The sequence below is a fragment of the Schistocerca nitens genome, chromosome 7 (assembly GCF_023898315.1).
Source record: "Schistocerca nitens isolate TAMUIC-IGC-003100 chromosome 7, iqSchNite1.1, whole genome shotgun sequence".
NCBI classification, from domain to species: domain Eukaryota; kingdom Metazoa; phylum Arthropoda; class Insecta; order Orthoptera; family Acrididae; genus Schistocerca; species Schistocerca nitens.
This window is the reverse complement of record NC_064620.1, coordinates 606,663,573-606,682,950: the sequence shown is the minus strand read 5'-3', so window position 1 is coordinate 606,682,950 and position 19,378 is coordinate 606,663,573. Positions and strand designations below refer to the sequence as shown.

The following is a 19,378-nucleotide window of genomic DNA, read 5'->3' as shown; positions in this document are numbered from 1 at the left end:
TACGCGAAGAATAAATTTACCATTTTTGCAGATGACACTGTAATCGTCATTAACATATTGTCAGATGATAATCTTGAACAAACTGTAAACAAAGTTTCCACTGAAATCTTAAATTTGTTTTCCTCAAAAGGTTTCCCCTCATTATGTAAGTGTAGAGATCAGCCAATACAGAAAATTGACAGCACAGGACTCTTGGGTGCATATGTTGACATCAAATGTAATTGATCAGCCCACTTTCTTTTTAAAGATTGTGTTTTGCTTCAGTGGCGGAAGTGGATACCATTAAGGCTTTCTACTTTGGCTATTTCATTCATTAATGTCATATGGTATTATATTCTGTCAGAACCAACATGTCTCAAAAATAAAATTAAATAGAAGTGTTAGAATAGTGAGTAGTGTTCATTATAGGCACCCTTCCTGTTAGGCCTACCTGTTTTGAAAGGTGGGGTTTATTACCATTACCTCACAGTATATTTTTTTACATTTTGACTTTTGTCTGTAATAGCTTCTTTCTCTACGAACACAGCCAACATCATGATTACAACACAAGAACCAAAAACAGTCTGCACCTTGATCCAAATAAATTTTAATGTGGTCCAAAAAGAAGTCCATATTAAACTCCACCGTATATTAAATGTTTTCATAAACAATGGATCAAGTTCAAAGAAAATTTCAAATAGTAAAAAGTATAGAAATATTTGTATACTATTGATAAATTTCTGAGACAAAATGAATGTCACTGCTAACTTACAATTGTTTTAAAACTTGTTTTAATTAATTTTATGTAAGGATATCTAATTAAAATGTGATTGTGGTGCATCACGTAAATTTCATGCATTTAAACCTCACACTTAAGAACAGAGTAAACTTATACACATGAATCATTATTTTAATCTTTTGTCTTCTTAAGCACAAATTAACTTTGACCTTTCACGACCCTCACATTATTTTACGCAGTATCATAGAGGTGAAAATTTGGTTTTTGTATTTATTTATTTGTTGTGCTTCCTGTATATATTACTCATTTTTCCGCAGTGAAACACAGTTTTCTGTTAATTGAGTATATGTTCTTTAGTTGATATCTTACTAGCATTGCATCTTTTATTGTTGTAAGTTACATGTGAACCCTGTATAAGTTGACATGTTCCATATCCTTGCAGTTCACTTGTTGCCTGGGTCTTCGGAACATGAACTAAATAAATAAAAAAGAAAATAGGTCAAGTTTAGAAGTGTGAGCAGTTGTTGTAAACTCTTGTTTTTGAAACTTGGACATACGCAGAGGCTTAGATGGTTGTTAGAAGTGATAAACTAATGAAATTAGATATGAGAACTGATATACTGAGCAGTTTTGACCCAAAAATATAGTGGATGTATTTAAACATTTACTCACATAAAATAACTTTAAGATATTATGAAAAGGAAATTTGCTACTCACCATATAGCAGAGATGCCGAGCTGCAGGTAGAGTGTCTCCGCTATATGGTGAGTAGCAACTTTCCTTTTCATAATATTGTTACATTCGATCCTGGATTTTCCACTGTATGATATTATGAAAGGATGGAGTGCTACTCATAACATATAGGAGGTATTGAGTCACAGATGGGCACAAAGAAAAGACTGCTAACATTAAAGTTTTTGGCTGCAAGGCCTTCTTTGGGAAAAAAAACACACACACACACACACACACACACACACACACAGAGCCACTATCTCCAGTGGCTGTGGCCTGAGTCTACAACTCAGTGCCGCCTCTATTATGTGGTGAGTAGCATCTATATCCTTTTCATAATATTGTTGTTATTCCATCATCCTGGAAAACCTTCATATTCTTACTCAAAGCAGACTTAGTACTTTTTATTACTTTTCATGATACTGCATGACATCTGGCACACAAGGCTACATGTCCCTCTCTCCTCCCCCCCCCCCCCCCCTCTCTCTCTCTCTCTCTCTCTCTCTCTCTCTCTCTCTCTCTCTCATGGCCCCCTCTCTCACGCTCTCCCCCCCATCTCTCTCCTCCCCCCCAATCTCTCTCTCTCTCTCTATCTCTCAGCACCTTCTTCATGGTGGCATTTTACTGTCTTTGCTTTTGCCACTCAGTTTTTCACAACAAGTTGTAAGTAACATACATGATAGCTTTCTAACATATTTTTAATGAGCACTTGCTCCATATAATAGAGAAGTATAGTGTGGAAGGCTCATTGATGTTTTGCATGAATATGATTGTGAAATGTGTTAGAAACTCAAATTTGTAGATTATCTAATGAAATAATAAATTAATTGACATCAGTTTTTGTTTGAAAAGAAGATATTTGTGTAAAGGGGGGGAAAATGTCTAGCATAGTGTCTTGTATTGTTGTTAACATTCTTGCAGTATACAGTTCAGCCCCTCTTTTAACTGTCTAGTAACAAATCTGTAGAGTTCCCTTTTGTTTCAGTGATTTGTAATTAATGATTCCTTGTTGTGTAAGGTACAATTAATAGAGCAAAAAAAGAGAGAGGAAAGATGGAACAAGTTTAAGTGACAGTTGAGATCCCGACATAAATATTCTTATAAAATATTCCCCTTTTTTTGTTTCAGAGGAAATAGATTTAATTGGAATTGAAATGGATACTGATGAGGCAGAGTCATCAGGAGCTGGTGGCCCAATTTCATCATTGAATAGCTTATTCTCATTTACCAGTCCTGCTGTGAAGAAACTTCTCGGCTGGAAACAAGGAGATGAAGAAGAAAAGTGGGCAGAGAAAGCAGTTGATTCTTTAGTGAAGAAACTAAAAAAAAAGAAAGGAGCCATTGAGGAGCTTGAAAGAGCTCTAAGTTCACCAGGCCAAGCCAGTGACTGTGTTACTATACCTCGTAGTTTAGATGGAAGACTACAAGTAAGTTTTAATGTCATACAGTTAACAGTGAACAATTTATTTGTAGTAGTAGTTTGTTTTGTTAACCCTGCTCTGAGTTAAACTCTTAGAATTCATATGCAGTAGTAGAGGTGGGGGTGGTATCTCATTAAATTGCATTGACATTATGATTACTAAGTATTTGAGTAAATGAGAGCTAAAATTAGAATATTTTAAGTGTGTTTAATGCCTTTGGGTAGGTCTAGATCAGCAATATATGTACTGTAGAGGGGGGTAGCTTGAGATCAGCAATATATGTACTGTGGAGGACAAGCACCCTGATTGGCATTGCCCCTGGTGCAGACTTTAGACAGTTGTTGTGTTGTTGGCCAGCCAGAGTGGCCGAGCGGTTCTAGGCGCTACAGTTTGGAACCGCGCGACCGCTACAGTCGCAGATTTGAATCCTGCCTCGGGGATGGATCTGCGTGATGTCCTTAGATTAGTTAGGTTTAAGTAGTTCTAAGTTCTAGGGGACTGATGACCAAAGAAGTTAAGTCCCATGGTGCTCAGAGCCATTTGAACCATTTTGTTGTTGTTGTTGTTACATAACTTTTTTGTACATGTTATGTATCAGGAGAAAAAAGAAAGTTGTACATAGAAATATCTCCTCTTCGCACTGGGATATACAAGGTGTACAATTTATCTTCTGCTTTTTTTTCCCCAACATTTGAGGCTTTAATGAAACAAATTGGTTACACATGTGTCATTCAAAGTATTTTCCATTGCTGGCCATTAATTTCTCCCATCTTTTGGGCAGTGTATGAATCCTGCATCGAAAAAATTGTTCATCTTTTGAAGCGATCCATGAATCCATCCAATCTGTGACTTCTTTGTGCGATCGGAAGTGTTGGTCAGCCAGGCCATGCGCCATTGATGTAAACAGGCGATAATCAGAAGGAGCAATGTCTGGAGAATACAGCGGATGGGGTAGGACTTACCATTTTAATGTTTCCAAGTACAATTTGACCTCTTTTGCAATGTGGGGTCGAGCATTGTCATGTTGCAAAATCACTTTATCGTGATTCTCGTTGTATTGCCGCTGTTTGTTTTTTAATGGTCTGCTCAAATGCATTAATTGTGTTTGATAATGAGCACCTGTGATTGTTTCACTTGGTTTTAACACCTCATAGTACACGATGCCGAGCTGGTCCCACCAAATGCAGAGCACGACCTTGGAGCCATGAATATGCGGTTAGGCCATCGATGTGGAAGCATGGCCGGGATATCCCTATGATTTTTTTGCATTTAGGGTTATCGTAATGAACCCATTTTTCGTTCCCGGTCACAATGCTACGCAGAAATCCCATCCGTTTTTGCCTCTGAAGCAACTGTTCACAAACACACAAACACCATTAAACGTCTCTTGGTTTCAGCTCACGCGGGACCCAAGTTCCTTCTTTCTGAATCATGCCCATAGCCTTGAGATGTTTTGAAATCACTAATAGTATCCTTACCATACCTACTTGAGAGCATTTGATGAGACTCAGCCACTGTTTTCATCATATTGAAACAAATCAGTAACACCTCCCACAAATGTCGAGAATTAGGCTGGTAAACTGACATTTTCAATTCAGAACAACTTTATGATGCAGACACAAATCGACTAATGTTTGAATGAGGTTATGTTGACAGAGGTCCAAGCTAACTCCCTGACATCTGCAATCTGTTTCTTTCGACCGCTGCTTACCGTTGTTGCCACCTATTGGCAAATGGTGGAAGCAAAGTTGTACACCTTGTACTTATTCAATAACTGTGTGTTAATGCTATACACACATGCTGTAGTGTTACAGAGACATTGCTTCTTTTCTTACAGCTTTTGTAATCCTTTTTATAGATGATCCAAATACTAGTGGGTCTGTCATTGAGTATTGAGTGTTCACAGGCTTTCACTTGCTAATGTAAAGTTCATGTATTCCCAGGTGGATGAGTTCGTCAAAAGACATGTTGTTTTATCTTTTCACTTTGCTGGTAGATAATGGAAGTAAGACTCATCAAAATGTCATAGTATTTTGGTTGACTCACTCTGCTGGAAACATCAAAACTTTTATATTAGTTCAACTCTCTAGGAATGGCAAAGAGATGTCCCTTCATTATGAAATTATTTGTAGTACAAGATTGTAGAATCTTTGCAGCCATTTCTTTCCATTTGTTCTACAATGGTTTAGAAATTCAAAAAATTTGCGATCCAAACTGTTTGTCATTGGGACTTTTTGTATTTTTATTGCTACACTAATTTGTAGCCAGTTGGAGACATATGAGAGGTTTCCTCCATCTGCAGATTTACCTGTTAATGTCTAGTTATACCTCTGATTAAAGCTGTGAGTCTTTGAGGGAGGAGTGCTGTTTTAGATAGCTAATCTGCCAATCATTTGCTATTTTTTGTACATTTTCTAATGCTGGAATATTTAAGTATTTTGAAGCTTCAACATGTTTTTACTCATTTCAGAGAAATTCAGTTTAAATATTTGTTTCTGTTTACTTTCTTTGTTTTTACTCTGTTATTTGAGTAGTCATTCTAATATTCCATATATTATTTTCTGAGTTAAAGGGGTGTGTTTCACTGAGCAATAATCCCTCCCCCTGCCACCCCCCCCTCTCTCCCCCCCCCTCCCCCTCACCCTCTCCCTCACCATCCTATATGCCCTAGACTTTTCTCACCAAGTATTGGGCTGCTGGTTAGTGTCAGTCTTTTGAGTGTGCTAACCATTTGAAACTAGTTTTCTGTTATTACGTTTGACAACTGGAATTCTGTTGTGTTAGAAAAATGGTAATTGCTTGTTTTATTTTGACATTGAGAGAGAGAGAGAGAGAGAGAGAGAGAGAGAGAGAGAGAGAGAGAGAATGTCTTCTCAAGGCAGATACAGAATATGAGTCAGTGATTTTGTCACTTCATTGTCATACCAGAAATGAGTATAGAATGTTAATGAAACTATCGTTATATGTTTTGAGTTATGTTGTGGTAAGAATATTGAGTGAATCTTGCTTACACAAACAATAATTCTTGATTCCTGATTTGGATAGCAATACAAAATAGACAGTTAGGACTGTTTTTAGACTGAAGTCTAAACTAGGGGGCAGCCCCAGTCAGAATGCTTTTCCTCTATGGTGCGCAGACTGACAACGTATAAGTTTCCTGTAGACAGTTACCAGTGAGAGTTGGAAAAGGGATGATGTATTTTATGGCTTTGAATTCATTCCGTATTGTTTGCCAAATATTCATTGGTCATAGAGGAAGTAGAGGCTGTAGTAACAAACTGATCTATAGCGGGTTAGGATAGTAGGTGATAGTTTTGTTTTGAGTTGTTGAAGCCAATGAATACCATGTCACAAGAAAAAGTTCTACTATAATTAGTGAATAATTAAAGTATTGGTTCGGATAACAGTCAGTTATCAGAGATTATATACATCTCGTATCAGTTTGTATTTTAATTTTGGCTGTATGTCATATGCAGCAAAATTATCTTTACTGTTGTTGCAAATATCTTGTAAACTTTGGGCATTATGTATAACTGTTGTCTTTGAATGCATTATGCACTTCACACTTATATTCATACCAGGGTTTAACACTTTTTCTTATTTTTACAAAAGACGTCATTTGTCTGCTGGTGCCCCATTTGGTACATTACAGCCATCTGTTGACACACACCCTTGCCTTTCCATCGCATCACATAAAAAGGTACTTACCTCCCTCCCTCCCCTCCCTGACTTGCATGAGTACATCCCGGCAAGTTCAAAGCCCCAAGCCATTAGAGCATTTCTTTCCTTTCTCATTCTATAATCTCTCATCTTTGACCATCTTCACTTCTTTTACCCTTGAGCCCTTGCCGAAAATCCAATGTCAGCCCAGCTATTCTCTCACTTTCTCTTTCTTTTGTGTACACAACCTCTGTTTATTTGCCTTAACCGCAGATTTCTTGGCTAAAGTACATGTTTGGACCTTTTTTGGGGGGAGGAAGAGGCTTTTGACCATCTACTTTTCAGTAGTGCAGGTCAGTTGAGGACAACTTAAATATTGGTCACTTATGCCCAGTAACTGTGTACGTACAATTGCGGTAAAAAGCTAACACAGTATCTAACCTGACATGGTGAGTGTTTCAAGTATCCTCTTGATAGTAGCACCCTAATAACAAAGAGATCACCCATCTGGTGCCTGAACTGTTAGCTCCGTATGCATGCCAAGGAGTAGATTCCTGTCACCTTGAGGCACCAGGACTCTGCGCATTGAACATCAGCTTTGCTGCAGCTGGTAGACACCCATGGGGAAAGTTGTTGATTGGAGTAAGTGGAATTAGGGTGGACATTTCTTGTATTGAGTGAATTAAAAAAGATAAGGCTCTCATCAACCCAAAGACTGGATGTAGCACGTATTGGATGTGCCATTTCTTTGCCTTTATTTGACCTTTGAACTGACTTATTCAGCCAGTTATTGTTGGATTTATAGTTTAATGTGAACTCTGAACCTCAGTGCAACTTGGCATTTCTTACGTCAGCATAAATTGCTAGAGGTGACAGAAAAAAAGTCATAGGATTGAGTGGGCATCAAACCTGAGCCTGCTGGATCCGTAGTCTGACACTTCAACCACTTAGCCACCTAGCCACATATTATCTGAATTAAAGTAATGCAAAAATAAAGATTGTAATAATTCTGCTGTCTTAACAGACAGATATAGAAAGTGCAGTCCATAAAATACAATGCGACAGATTCCCCTACATCTTGGGAAAAGGGAGAAGCTATAAGATAATGAACAAAATAATTTATTCAATGCCATATCTGTTCACAGGGCAAATAAAATGTAGTCACAATGAAAAATGCAAAATGGCTCTTTGTTCATTAAAATACCAACTGTGTTTACAGTCTCAAGCACTTCAGACATGTGACAAGTTGGGGAACATAACAGTGTATGTTACCCAACATAAATGTCTGAGTATGATCTAGGAAGTTTCATTCACTGAGAAGTGCACTCTAGGCAGATGAGATGCTACAAACTAATTTGGAATGGCAAGATTTATGTTTCATCTGGTGCAAAGAAAGACATCTGAAAGCTAGCCATATAGCTTTTGAAGAAAATGTTCTTCCAGAAAAAGTTAGTGGTGGGCTGTAGGTGTTGTATTCCAGTATCTCATCACCCTTCAGGTGTTTCTGATGTTTATGTTTTGAATGTGTCATCACACTACGCAGCAAATCTTATATGTTCAAACAGTGGAAGATCATTAAACAACCACCATCTGTATGAACAACCAGTTTTATATGTAAAAGGCCTGGAACACAGTTTTGCATTTCGGATTATGAAAAGCAATGTCAGTTTTGTAGCGGTCATCACATCCATCACAAAGATTTCATAATCATCTCTATCATCTGCTCAAAATGCTGAAAACACATTTAGTTCAAAAAATTACTCAAAAGAGAGATCTTCACCTCATTGTTCAGAAACTTCTAGACAAGTATATTTTGTAGTGATCAGCACATGTGTGCTTACGAATTAATACTGAAAAATAGTTTACTTTTAGTTATAATTGTGTGTAGAATCCCATTGAGAAATATTGAACTGTTTATGAGGAATCTAGACTCCTTACTGTGCTATCTACTCACCATAAAGGTGACACATTGAATTGCAGACAGGCACAGTAAAAAGACTGTTACACACTAAGTTGCTACATGCTAAGCTTTTTTCCCAAAGCCACCTTCAGAATACACACACACACACACACACACACACACACACACACACACAAGCAGGCACACCTCAGGCACACTTGACTGCTATCTGTGGCTGCATTAGGTGGACTGCAACTGGAACCTTTCAGAAGAAGAAAGGACAACCATGCACAGCCTCAAGACAGATCCTCACCTAGTAATGCTACCTGCATACAGAGATTCGACCACTGTTGCTGTGGATTGCAGTGATTACCAGGCGGAAGGCTTATGCCAGATGTGACTCCTCCACTTATAAACTCTGCCAGAGTGAACCCACCCCAGAAGTTCAACATAACCTTCAATCCCTCCTTAAAGCCTTAGACCATTCCCAGAACCTCTCCCCTGAATCCATTTTCCTCCTCATTGCTATGTCACCCCACACTCCCACTTTCTACTTGCTGCCCAAAATCTGCAAACCCAACAATCCTGGATACCCCATTGTAGCTGGTTATTGCAGTCCCACTGAAAGATTTGTAGCCCACAGTGAACAACACCTACAATCAATTGCCCACAATCTAGCCTCCCATTTCAAAGATACCAACCGCTTCCTTAACATACTCTCCACCATCCCCCCCCCCCCCTTTTACCTCCTGGATCGCAACTTGTCACCATTGACATCACTTCCCTATACAGTAACATTCTCATGCCCATTTCCTGCTACTATTGAACACTACCTCTCCCATTGTCATTCAGATTCCAAACCCACTACCTTATTTCTCAAAAAAACTTACTAACTTCGTCCTAACACACAACTGCTTCTCCTTAGAAGGGAAGCAATACAAACAAATCCATGGCACAGTGATGGCCAAGCTCCTATGCTAACCTGTTTATGGGCTGTCTAGAGAAAACCTTCGTAGCCTCGCAAACACCTGCTCTGGTTCAGGCTCATTGATGATATCTTTATGATCTGGACTCAGGGCCAAGACAACCTATCTTCATTCTTTCACAATCTCAGCACCATCTCTCCCATCTGCTTTACCTGATCCTCTTCTATCTAATGTTGACCCTCTCCTCTCTGACAGCTCATCCACACCTCTGCCCACATTAAACCTGCCAACCACATCTGTATCTGCATTTCGACAGCTGCCATCCCTTCCACACCAAAAAAATCTCTCCCATACAGCCTGTCCACCTGGGGATGATATATCTGCAGTGACAAGAAATCCTTTGTCCAGTATGCTGAGGGTCTCACAAAGATCTTCACAGACAGGCACTATCCCCCAGATATAGTCTGCCAACAGATTTCCTGTGCCATATCCCCACACACTCCCTAAGAACCAACTAGAAAGGAGTACCCCCTCCATCATCCAGTACTGCCCTGGGCTTGAACATCTGTTGTGTCAGGGCTTTTCTTAGCTGTCCTCATGCTGGGAAATGAACATCCTACCCAGTTTCCTTCCCACACCTCCTTAAGTGGTATTCCCTTGCCCACCCAACACCAACAACATCCTAGTCCATCCCTATGACACTCCCAATCCCAGCCCCATGACATAGGGATCATATTCCTGTAGAAGAACCAGGTGCAAGACCTGCCCAATCCACCCATCCAGCAGTTATTTTAGTCCCGTCACAACCTTGTCCTATCACATTAGAGGTCAGGCCACTTGTGAAAGTAGCCATGTCATATACCAGTTCTGATGCTATCACTACACTGCTTTTTATATTGGCATGACCACCAACCACCTTTCTATCAGGATGAATGGCCTCCACCAAACTGTGGTCAAGAACAAAGTGGACCTTGCACAACATACAGCTGAACATAACATGGTTGATTGTAATGGCTGCTTCACAACTCAGGCCATCTGAATCCTCCCCTACACCACCAGCATTTCTGAACTCCGCGAATGGGAGTCAGCCTTACAACACATTCTCTGTTCCAGAAATTATCCCGGCCTCAGCCTACGATAACCTACTGTCCCCAAATCTGCCACCCAACATTGTCTGCCCCCTCAGTCCTATAACCTCCTCCCAATTCATGTCCACTCACACTCATCATGCTCACTCCTTGCCAGTGCATCCACCAGTATTTTCCCTTCTCTGCTCCTCTCCTTTTCTGCTCCCCCCTCCCTTCCTGCAGTGTCCCTACACTGCCTGAGCCTTGTTGTGCTGCCTTCTACAGTAGCCACTGTGTGCCCTGCCTGACTTCACTCTTCTGCATTTACTCCTCCCACCTGCCCCCCCCTCCCCCTCCCCCATATTCTGCTATACACGATCCGCAACAGTTGCAGTCCAACTAAAGCAGCTGGAGGTAGTGGCCATGTGTCCCTGAGGTGTGCCTGTTTGTGTGAATGTATGTGTGTGTTTCCCTTTCTTTTCTGAAGAAGACTTTGTCTGAAACTTTGGTGTGTAACAGTCATTTTGTTGTGCCTGCCTGCAACTCAACATACCATTTTTATGATGAGTAGCAATATAACCTTTTCATAATTGTATTGTTTGCTTTTACTGTGCTATCTGCCAGAGAGCAGCAAATAGTTAATAGTAGACTTCAGTGTAGATTTTTTAAATTCTTCTGATAGGAAATATGATTTTGCAACCTGATTTGGATCCTTCAATTTGATCTCAGTAATTAACTTTCCAACATGGCTGGTTAAAGACAGTAGGATCCTAACTGATAATGTTTCCTATTATGAAGCTCACAGCAAGAAAATAACTGTTTACCCAGTAGTAAACGCTCTCTCTGATCATGATCATAATGGACAGTTAGTTGGGATAAATAACATTGTGTCTTACAGTATGGATACTCCTCAATGGAAATGAGTTACAATAATTAATGACTCCAGGTCAAATGTTTTTGAGACTAGTTTACAAGAGATGACTTGGGGTGAAATTTATAATCAACCAAAGTCTAACCTATGTAATCAATTCTATTATAATTTCATATCATTATTTGAAAATAGCTTTGTGCATAAACTAATCAAAAGGACATTAAACAGCCATGTAAAAAATAATGGATCACTAAAAATCAAAGAACATGCACATAATGTCAGAAATTAGTAATTCTGGCAATAGGCTTAACGCTATATGGAAGATAGTGAAACGAGAGACACCAGCCATCCACAGAACAGGACAGCATCACTATTGAACTAAATTGAAGGACTTTAAATGATAAGTCACAGGTAGTAAATATGTTTAATAATATTTTCTACTGATTAATTAATATTTTAGACCAATAATAACTATGAAAATTTGCTGGCACCACACAAAAGGCGCAACAATAGTGAGTTTGCTGGGGAGTGTGTGTCTCACCCAATTTAGGCACAGGACTCATATTCCAGACAGTCTGACTTACAATTTTTGTATACACAAAAAATCTGTAACACATAATATTGGATTATTAGATGATAATTATTTGAGCCTTGAAGGTATTTAGATCCTCTTCTTCTTTGAAGACAATGTTATGACAGCCAGCTTGCTCTGCTTCACCAAAATATTACAGGTACCAGTAAGGCAGATAGATAGAGCATGTGAAATATGTAACTAGTAAGTGAAGTTGACTTCATACCATAAGAATTAATATATTCTACATCATTAGTGAACTAAACATAAATCCACAGCCTGTCTCTATCATGGCCAGGAAAAGACAGACAATACAAGATCGGTGAAACATCTGATAGGAGCTTTTAAAAACTTAAGGAAATTAATGTTCTTCATCTTTTCTTGCTAGCTGCACAGACCTGATTGCTGTGGGCATACTGTGTTTTAATCTTTGCCATAAACTACTTAGGGGAATGATTGGATAAAAATACAACAGAAAAAATAAGACCTATTCCCATTTATATGAACTAGTATAAGTTCCAATACAACTGCCCCCCTGCTTTATACTGCTGTTGTCCATGATTACTGGTCGACACTATACAGGAGCTGTCCTCTTTCTACATACAATCATAACATTAAAATTTATTTCCAATCATAACTTATATTGTATCTTTGGACTGACCGGTGTGTAAAATTAATTTATTGATGGCCAATCTTATTGTGATGTATACCTTAGATGTGCCAGCTCTCTCTTATGTTACAGTTTTATTTACGTATTGTGAAAGGTTAATTTTCGAAGTCCATGAGGCAACAAAGGCCATGTTCAGAGTTAGAGTCCGTGGCTCCATTATTGCGGAGTAACTGTTACATGCCTCTTGCAGGGTTACGCTCACACAGGTTAATACTGAGTGAGAGGGTGCAGTGGTTAGCACACTGACTCACATTTGGGAGGACGACTGCTCAAACCCGCATACGGCCATCCTGATTTAGGTTTTCTCTGATTTCCTTAAGTAGCTTCAGGCAAATGCCGGGCTGGTTCCTTTGAAAGGGCATGGCCTATTTCCTCCCCCATCCTTCCCTAATTTGAACTTGTGGTCTGTCTCTAATGACGTCATTGTTGATTGGACATTGAACATTATTCTCCTCTTCCTCCTTCTCCACCTCCATAGGTTAAGCAGTGTCTGTTGTGCACGCACCTCATAAGTTCGTTGGTGCAACATGGCTAGGCGGTACAGTTTGTTTTCACAGTTTTTAGATAATGATGAATTTCAAGTCATAAAAATGTCCATAGAGCTACTCTGTAGGATAGTGTGTATGGGTGAGTGCATGATTGAGAGTTTCTGATGCTGCTGTGGAAAAGCTTGTCATTTCTGACCTGTGATACTGGAACCACATCTTGCGTGACATATTTTCGTGACCAGAGTCAGTCCGTCCATTCAGCATCATGTCAAGATCTCACCAAATTTCAGGTAAGCCTATAAACATGTTCTCTTACGTGGTCCCCAGGAAGTCTAGCGTCCCTCGCTGCTACAAATGAACCTAAAATGTTTGGCTCATTGTGAGCACTTGCACCTGCACCTTGTAATCTTTTTATAGCACAAACACCAAGCATTTGATGATTGAATAGTTTCTGTTGATGTCTGTTTTGCCGATACATATGTGGTTTCAAATAACATATACAAAATAAGCATTACAGTTCAACATAATATGATTTAACCTAAGCATACATAGCCTATATCTATGTGTTGCTGACACGTCAAGTACATATGTGGTACAATTTATACATATTCACATCTAGATTCCTCACAAGTTATCACTTGTGCAGAAAACGACATTTCAATACCACTAAATGTCCTTTAAGATTTTATTTTTGCCATTAGGACACATATAACATCATCTTATGGCATTTTAAATACACAATACTTGACATTTTCTCTGACCATTCAAAGGCTGTTTGTCTCTTACAGATTTGCCGTGAACAGGTGACACTCTTTAATGTTTGAGTTCAATAGTATTATCTTCCATAGAATAACAATAAAGAATTTTTTTTCAGTTTCAAGGTTGAAGGGACAATATACTTCTATACATTTCGATGATATGCATAAACCACTGGCCTCACATTTTGTGTGACTCTTGCATTTGCAAATCCAGATTGCTAACGAAAGAGAAGAAATCTTCATTATGTGTTAAACCAACACAAGCAAACGTAGCTATTATTAGCCCCACCTCTCTCAAGTCTACTAGGAAGGGGTGTACTGATCTACAAAGAATGGTGACAGGGAATGGAAAGAAGCATTTCTTTATCTATTGCTGAAATCCATCCAGTCCTCCTTTTATAAGAGTGCAAATATTCAGAGCATGTCCATTGTTTCGACTTAACCTGTTTCAATCCTTCCATATTCATACTACTATTACACCTGTGGGCACAATCTCATTATCTTTCATAGTTTTTCCAGAGTGTGACCATACTCCTACAAATATTCTTTCTTTCGTTGTATATAGGTACTTTCCTTAAAGTGTTTTATACATTGTGTATATATCTGCTGTGAAATTTGGATATGCTTAAATAGTAGTGTAGTATGTAGATAGGTTTCTGTAATTAGTCATTCTTTCTTCCTCTGTAAATTGTCCGTTTTGTACCTCCTTACTGCATTAGTTTTATTCTTCATTTTAATAATAATTAACTTACATTAAAACCTCCAGAATACAGCGTATTTGGTGGCTAGATGCCAAGTTTTCATTGCATCCAACATGTTAAGCAGTGTGTTGGACAGAACTATTTCTGCACATGTGCTGAGGTTGCTGACTTACATGATAGCTCTTATTACACCCATGCATCTACATCATCTACATTTATACTCCACAAGCCACCCAACGGTGTGTGGTGGAGGGCACTTTATGTGCCACTGTCATTACCTCCCTTTCCCGTTCCACTCATGTATGGTTCGCAGGAAGAACGACTTCCGGAAGGCCTCCGTGCATGCTCGAATCTCTCTAATTTTACATTCGTGATCTCCTTGGGAGGTATAAGTAGGGGGAAGCAATATATTCGATACCTCATCCAGAAACGCACCCTCTCGAAACCTGAACAGCAAGCTACACCGCGATGCAGAGTGCCTCTCTTGCAGAGTCTGCCACTTGAGTTTGCTAAACATCTCCGTAATGCTATCACGCTTACCAAATAACCCTGTGACAAAATGCGCTGCTCTTCTTTGGATCTACTCTATCCCCTCTGTCAACCCGACCTGGTACGGATCCCACACTGATGAACAATACTCAAGTATAGGTCGAACGAGTGTTTTGTAAGCCATCTCCTTTGTTGATGGACTACATTTTCTAAGGACTCTCCCAATGAATCTCAACATGGCACCCGCCTTACCAAAAGTTAATTTTATATGATCATTCCACTTCAAATCGTTCCGTACGCATACTCCCAGGTATTTTACAGAAGTAACTGCTACCAATGTTTGTTCTGCTATCATATACTCATACAATAAAGGATCCTTCTTTCTATGTATTCGCAATACATTACATTTGTCTATGTTAAGGGTCAGTTGCCACTCCCTGCACCAAGTGCCTATCCGCTGCAGATCTTCCTGCATTTCGCTGCAATTTTCTAATGCTGCAACTTCTCTGTATACTACAGCATCATCCGCAAAAAGCCACATGGAACTTCCGACACTGTCTGCTAGGTCATTTATATATATTGTGAAAATTAATGGTCCCATAACACTCCCCTGTGGCACGCCAGAGGTTACTTTAACGTCTGTAGACGTCTCTCCATTGAGAACAACATGCTGTGTTCTGTTTGCTAAAAACTCTTCAATCCAGCCACACAGCCGCTCTGATATTCCGTATGCTCTTATTTTGTTTATCAGGCGACAGTGCGGGACTGTATCGAATGCCTTCCGGAAGTCAAGGAAAATGGCATCTACCTGGGAGCCTGTATCTAATATTTTCTGGGTCTCATGAACAAATAAAGCGAGTTGGGTCTCTCACGATCGCTGTTTCCGGAATCCATGTTGATTCCTACATAGTAGATTCTGGGTTTCCAGAAATGACATGATACGTGAGCAAAAAAAATGTTCTAAAATTCTACAATAGACCGATGTCAGAGATATAGGCCTATAGTTTTGCGCATCTGCTCGACGACCCTTCTTGAAAACTGGAACCATCTGTGCTCTTTTCCTATCATTTGGAACCTTCCGTTCCTCTAGAGACTTGCGGTACACGGCTGTTAGAAGGGGGGCAAGTTCTTTCATGTACTCTGTGTAGAATCGAATTGGTATCCCGTCAGGTCCAGTGGACTTTCCTCTGTTGAGTGATTCCAGTTGCTTTTCTATTCCTTGGACACTTATTTTGATGTCAGCCATTTTTTTGTTCATGCGAGGATTTAGAGAAGGAACTGCAGTGCAGTCTTCCTCTGTGAAACAGCTTTGGAAAAAGGTGTTTAGTATTTCAGCTTTACACGTGTCATCCTCTGTTTCGATGCCATTATCATCCCAGAGTGTCTGGATATGCTGTTTCAATCCCTCTCCTTCTTGTAATGCTACTTCTTGTGTACATCTCAAGTGCATTATCACATTGTATTTGGGAAATATTATGAAAAGGGCAGTTGCTGCTCTCCATATAGCTGAGATGCTGAGTCACAGGTAGGCACAAGAAGAAGACTGTCTGAAAGTGAGCTTTCAACCAACAAGACCTCCTTGGAAAGTAGACACCACACACGTAAACACAATTATCTCTCCCCCTTCTGCCTCCCCCCCCCCCCCCCTCTCTCTCTCTCTCTCTCTCATGCGTGCCTGCGTGACCACAGTCTGTGGCTGCTGAAGCAGTGGTCGTGTGTGTGCGTTGTGTTTGCGTGATTCTGTGTGTGTATGCATGTTGTCTATTTTCAAAGAAGGTCTTCTTGGTTGAAAGCTCACTTTCTGTCAGTCCATTTGTTGTGCTTATCTGTGACGCCACATCTCTGCTATACGGTGAGTAGCAAATATCCTTTTTCGAGTATTGGTACATACCTTCCTGGATTTTCCATTGCTTTATATTGAAATATTTCATTTGTTCATGTACAGTGCTTCAAGTGAGGTTTGGCATATGTCCAATCCTTTTAGTGTACAAATTCTCTTAGATCCTTGTGTTAATGAAGTCCTTCGTCCTATACACTATTAGGGTACGCTAATCTGTATGCACCTGGATGTGAGATTTTTAGTAACTACAAATGGCCCAGTGTACAAAAGCTGCATTTCATAGATTTAGGGTGCATTCGTAATAATACCTCCTGTCCTACTTGAAATTGCACAGCGGGCCCCAAACTTTTGTCATATGACTTTTTTCTCTGTTCAGTCTTTTCCTCCAGATTAATCAAAGCCTGGTGTACTTTTTCTGCAACATCTCTCCCTTGTGTATCTTGAGCAATGGTTTTTCCCACTCATCGACTTCTCCCCTTTAAACATCAGTTCGAGAGGTGTTAAACTAGTTGAAGTGTGTGGTATGATGTTAATGATTTGTTGAAATAGTGAGACAAACTCAACCAATTTTGTGTGCTTCAGGGGTGTATAGGTGTGTATAAAGCTGTTAAATACTTTCTATTGGGCTTGGCGTCAGAGTGAAATCTGGATACCAATATACGTTTTATCTTGTTTGTGTTAGTAAATTCATTCCATCTGTTGCCTATGAAGTACAGTGCATTGTCTATTAACAGTATCTGCAGCTTCCCAACTCTCAGGAGATAATCTTCTGTAATCCTATTAGTAATAGAACCTGCGGTCACAGACCACACTGCATACAACTTAACACATTTTTTGAAAACATCATGCAAGGCAATAACATTTTTGACAACTTCGATTTCCTGTGGATGGGGTCCAGCAGCATCCAAGGATTCTAATTCTAAAGGTTTTGTGGGCAGTATAGGATGTAGTTCAGTCAATTGGGACTTGCTTCGTCTTTTGGAAAGTAATACGCTTTGGAATTACTTAGAGAACTCTTCTCTGCAAGTTGGGAAAATAGCAATACATATTTATCTGGTTGGCGCATTTGGAAATGCCATAGTGACCCCATATGTTTTGAGTGTACAAAATGAAATCATCTACGTAACTTTCTGGTAACACATACACCACTGTTCTTTATTCGATGTACGCCGATGAAATGGGCTCCCTTGTATATGGTATAGAATTTCTTCAAATGCTCTTTGCTATTTTCAGGCAGTTTTGACCTCACCTTTCTCCAGTGTAGGGCTCTCTCTTGCAGCTGCTCCAAACTCTTACACATATTTACATAATATGGTTGTTGTGTCTTGTCCTGCATATACAGAATCCTAGTTCCAGTATTCCGTTCCATGAATTCTAAGAATTTGTCGAGCCTTTGAGGTAATCTTGACAAGGTGTCTGCAGTTAAGTTTTGTTTGCCTTTGATGTATGCGATTTCAAAACTGAATTTCTGCGTCCCATAAGTAGCACTCAGATTTCTTAAAAGCCCATATAACCCTGAGAGCCTTGAGCTCTGTCATGGAATATGGCTGTTTGGATTCAGAAAGAGGTTGACTAGCAAAACTGGTTATCTTAGTGTCAATTCCCCATCATTATCAGTGATCTGAAATAACCATGTTCCTAGTCACTGTGAAGATGCATTGTACTCAAGCAAAAGTCCTGTGACATATCAGTGTGGTGTAGTGCGTTTGCACATAGCAAGACTTCCTTTATTTCGTTGAAGTCTGCTCGACATTGATCGGTCCATATCCATGGGTTGTTTTTCCTCTAAAGATTCAGCAACGTGTCACTATTCAATAACTGATCTGAACTGAATTTCCTAAAAAATGAAACATACCCAAATATGCCTTGAGTTTTTTTTTCTATTCTGTGGTAATGGAAAAAATGTTTGATCACATCAGCATCCACACTCACGTTTAAGCCAAACAGCAAAATACATAATTCGTAACTCCTGCTCCCACACACAAGGGCTGTGTACTTCCTAGTATCTTCATGTATTGCTATTTGCCAATACGACACTTTTAAATCAATAATATTGAGGTATTTAACACTGTGAAATTTCAGTAACTGTTCTTCGAGATTGTCAGGGCATGTCCTGACAAAAACAATGATTTTGTTTATGCTTCGGGCATGAAGCACAAGCCTAATGCAACTGTTGGGCTTGGGACAGCTAAAATAGGGCTACAGTATGGGGAATAACAGGGTTGTATGATCTTCCAATTTATCATCCTTTCAGTTTCTTTCCTAAGCATAATGTCTCGTAAGGGTAAACATCTATTTTATGCTTGTAACCCTTTAGTACCCTGGGCACCTTCTAAATGCTTGCACATACCAAAGTATTATTTATTGTAACTCCTCCATCTGATCCTCTGACAAACGAGCTGCGTCACTTACCTTGGTTCGGACAGTCTGTGTGTTCATGTCTTCTTCAGACAGCTGCTGACCCTTTTGTGTATCAAGAAACAGTATGTTTGGATTTGGCTGTTGTACTCTGGTATCAGTGCTTGGCTTGAGTGCATTTTCACTTGTGCTGGTTTTAATTAAATTT

The 19,378-nt window shown here is 39.5% G+C and overlaps 1 protein-coding gene across 3 annotated transcripts in view; it reads left to right on the top strand.

The window, feature by feature from the left end:
* LOC126194917 (protein mothers against dpp) overlaps nucleotides 1-19,378 on the top strand; it is a 232,239-nt gene that overhangs the window by 2,632 nt on the left and 210,229 nt on the right. For all 3 annotated transcript variants that reach the window (XM_049933292.1, XM_049933290.1, XM_049933291.1), the window contains one exon: nucleotides 2,579-2,877. In XM_049933292.1, coding sequence (XP_049789249.1) covers nucleotides 2,579-2,877 — 299 coding nt within the window. The remainder of the gene's footprint in view (nucleotides 1-2,578; nucleotides 2,878-19,378) is intronic.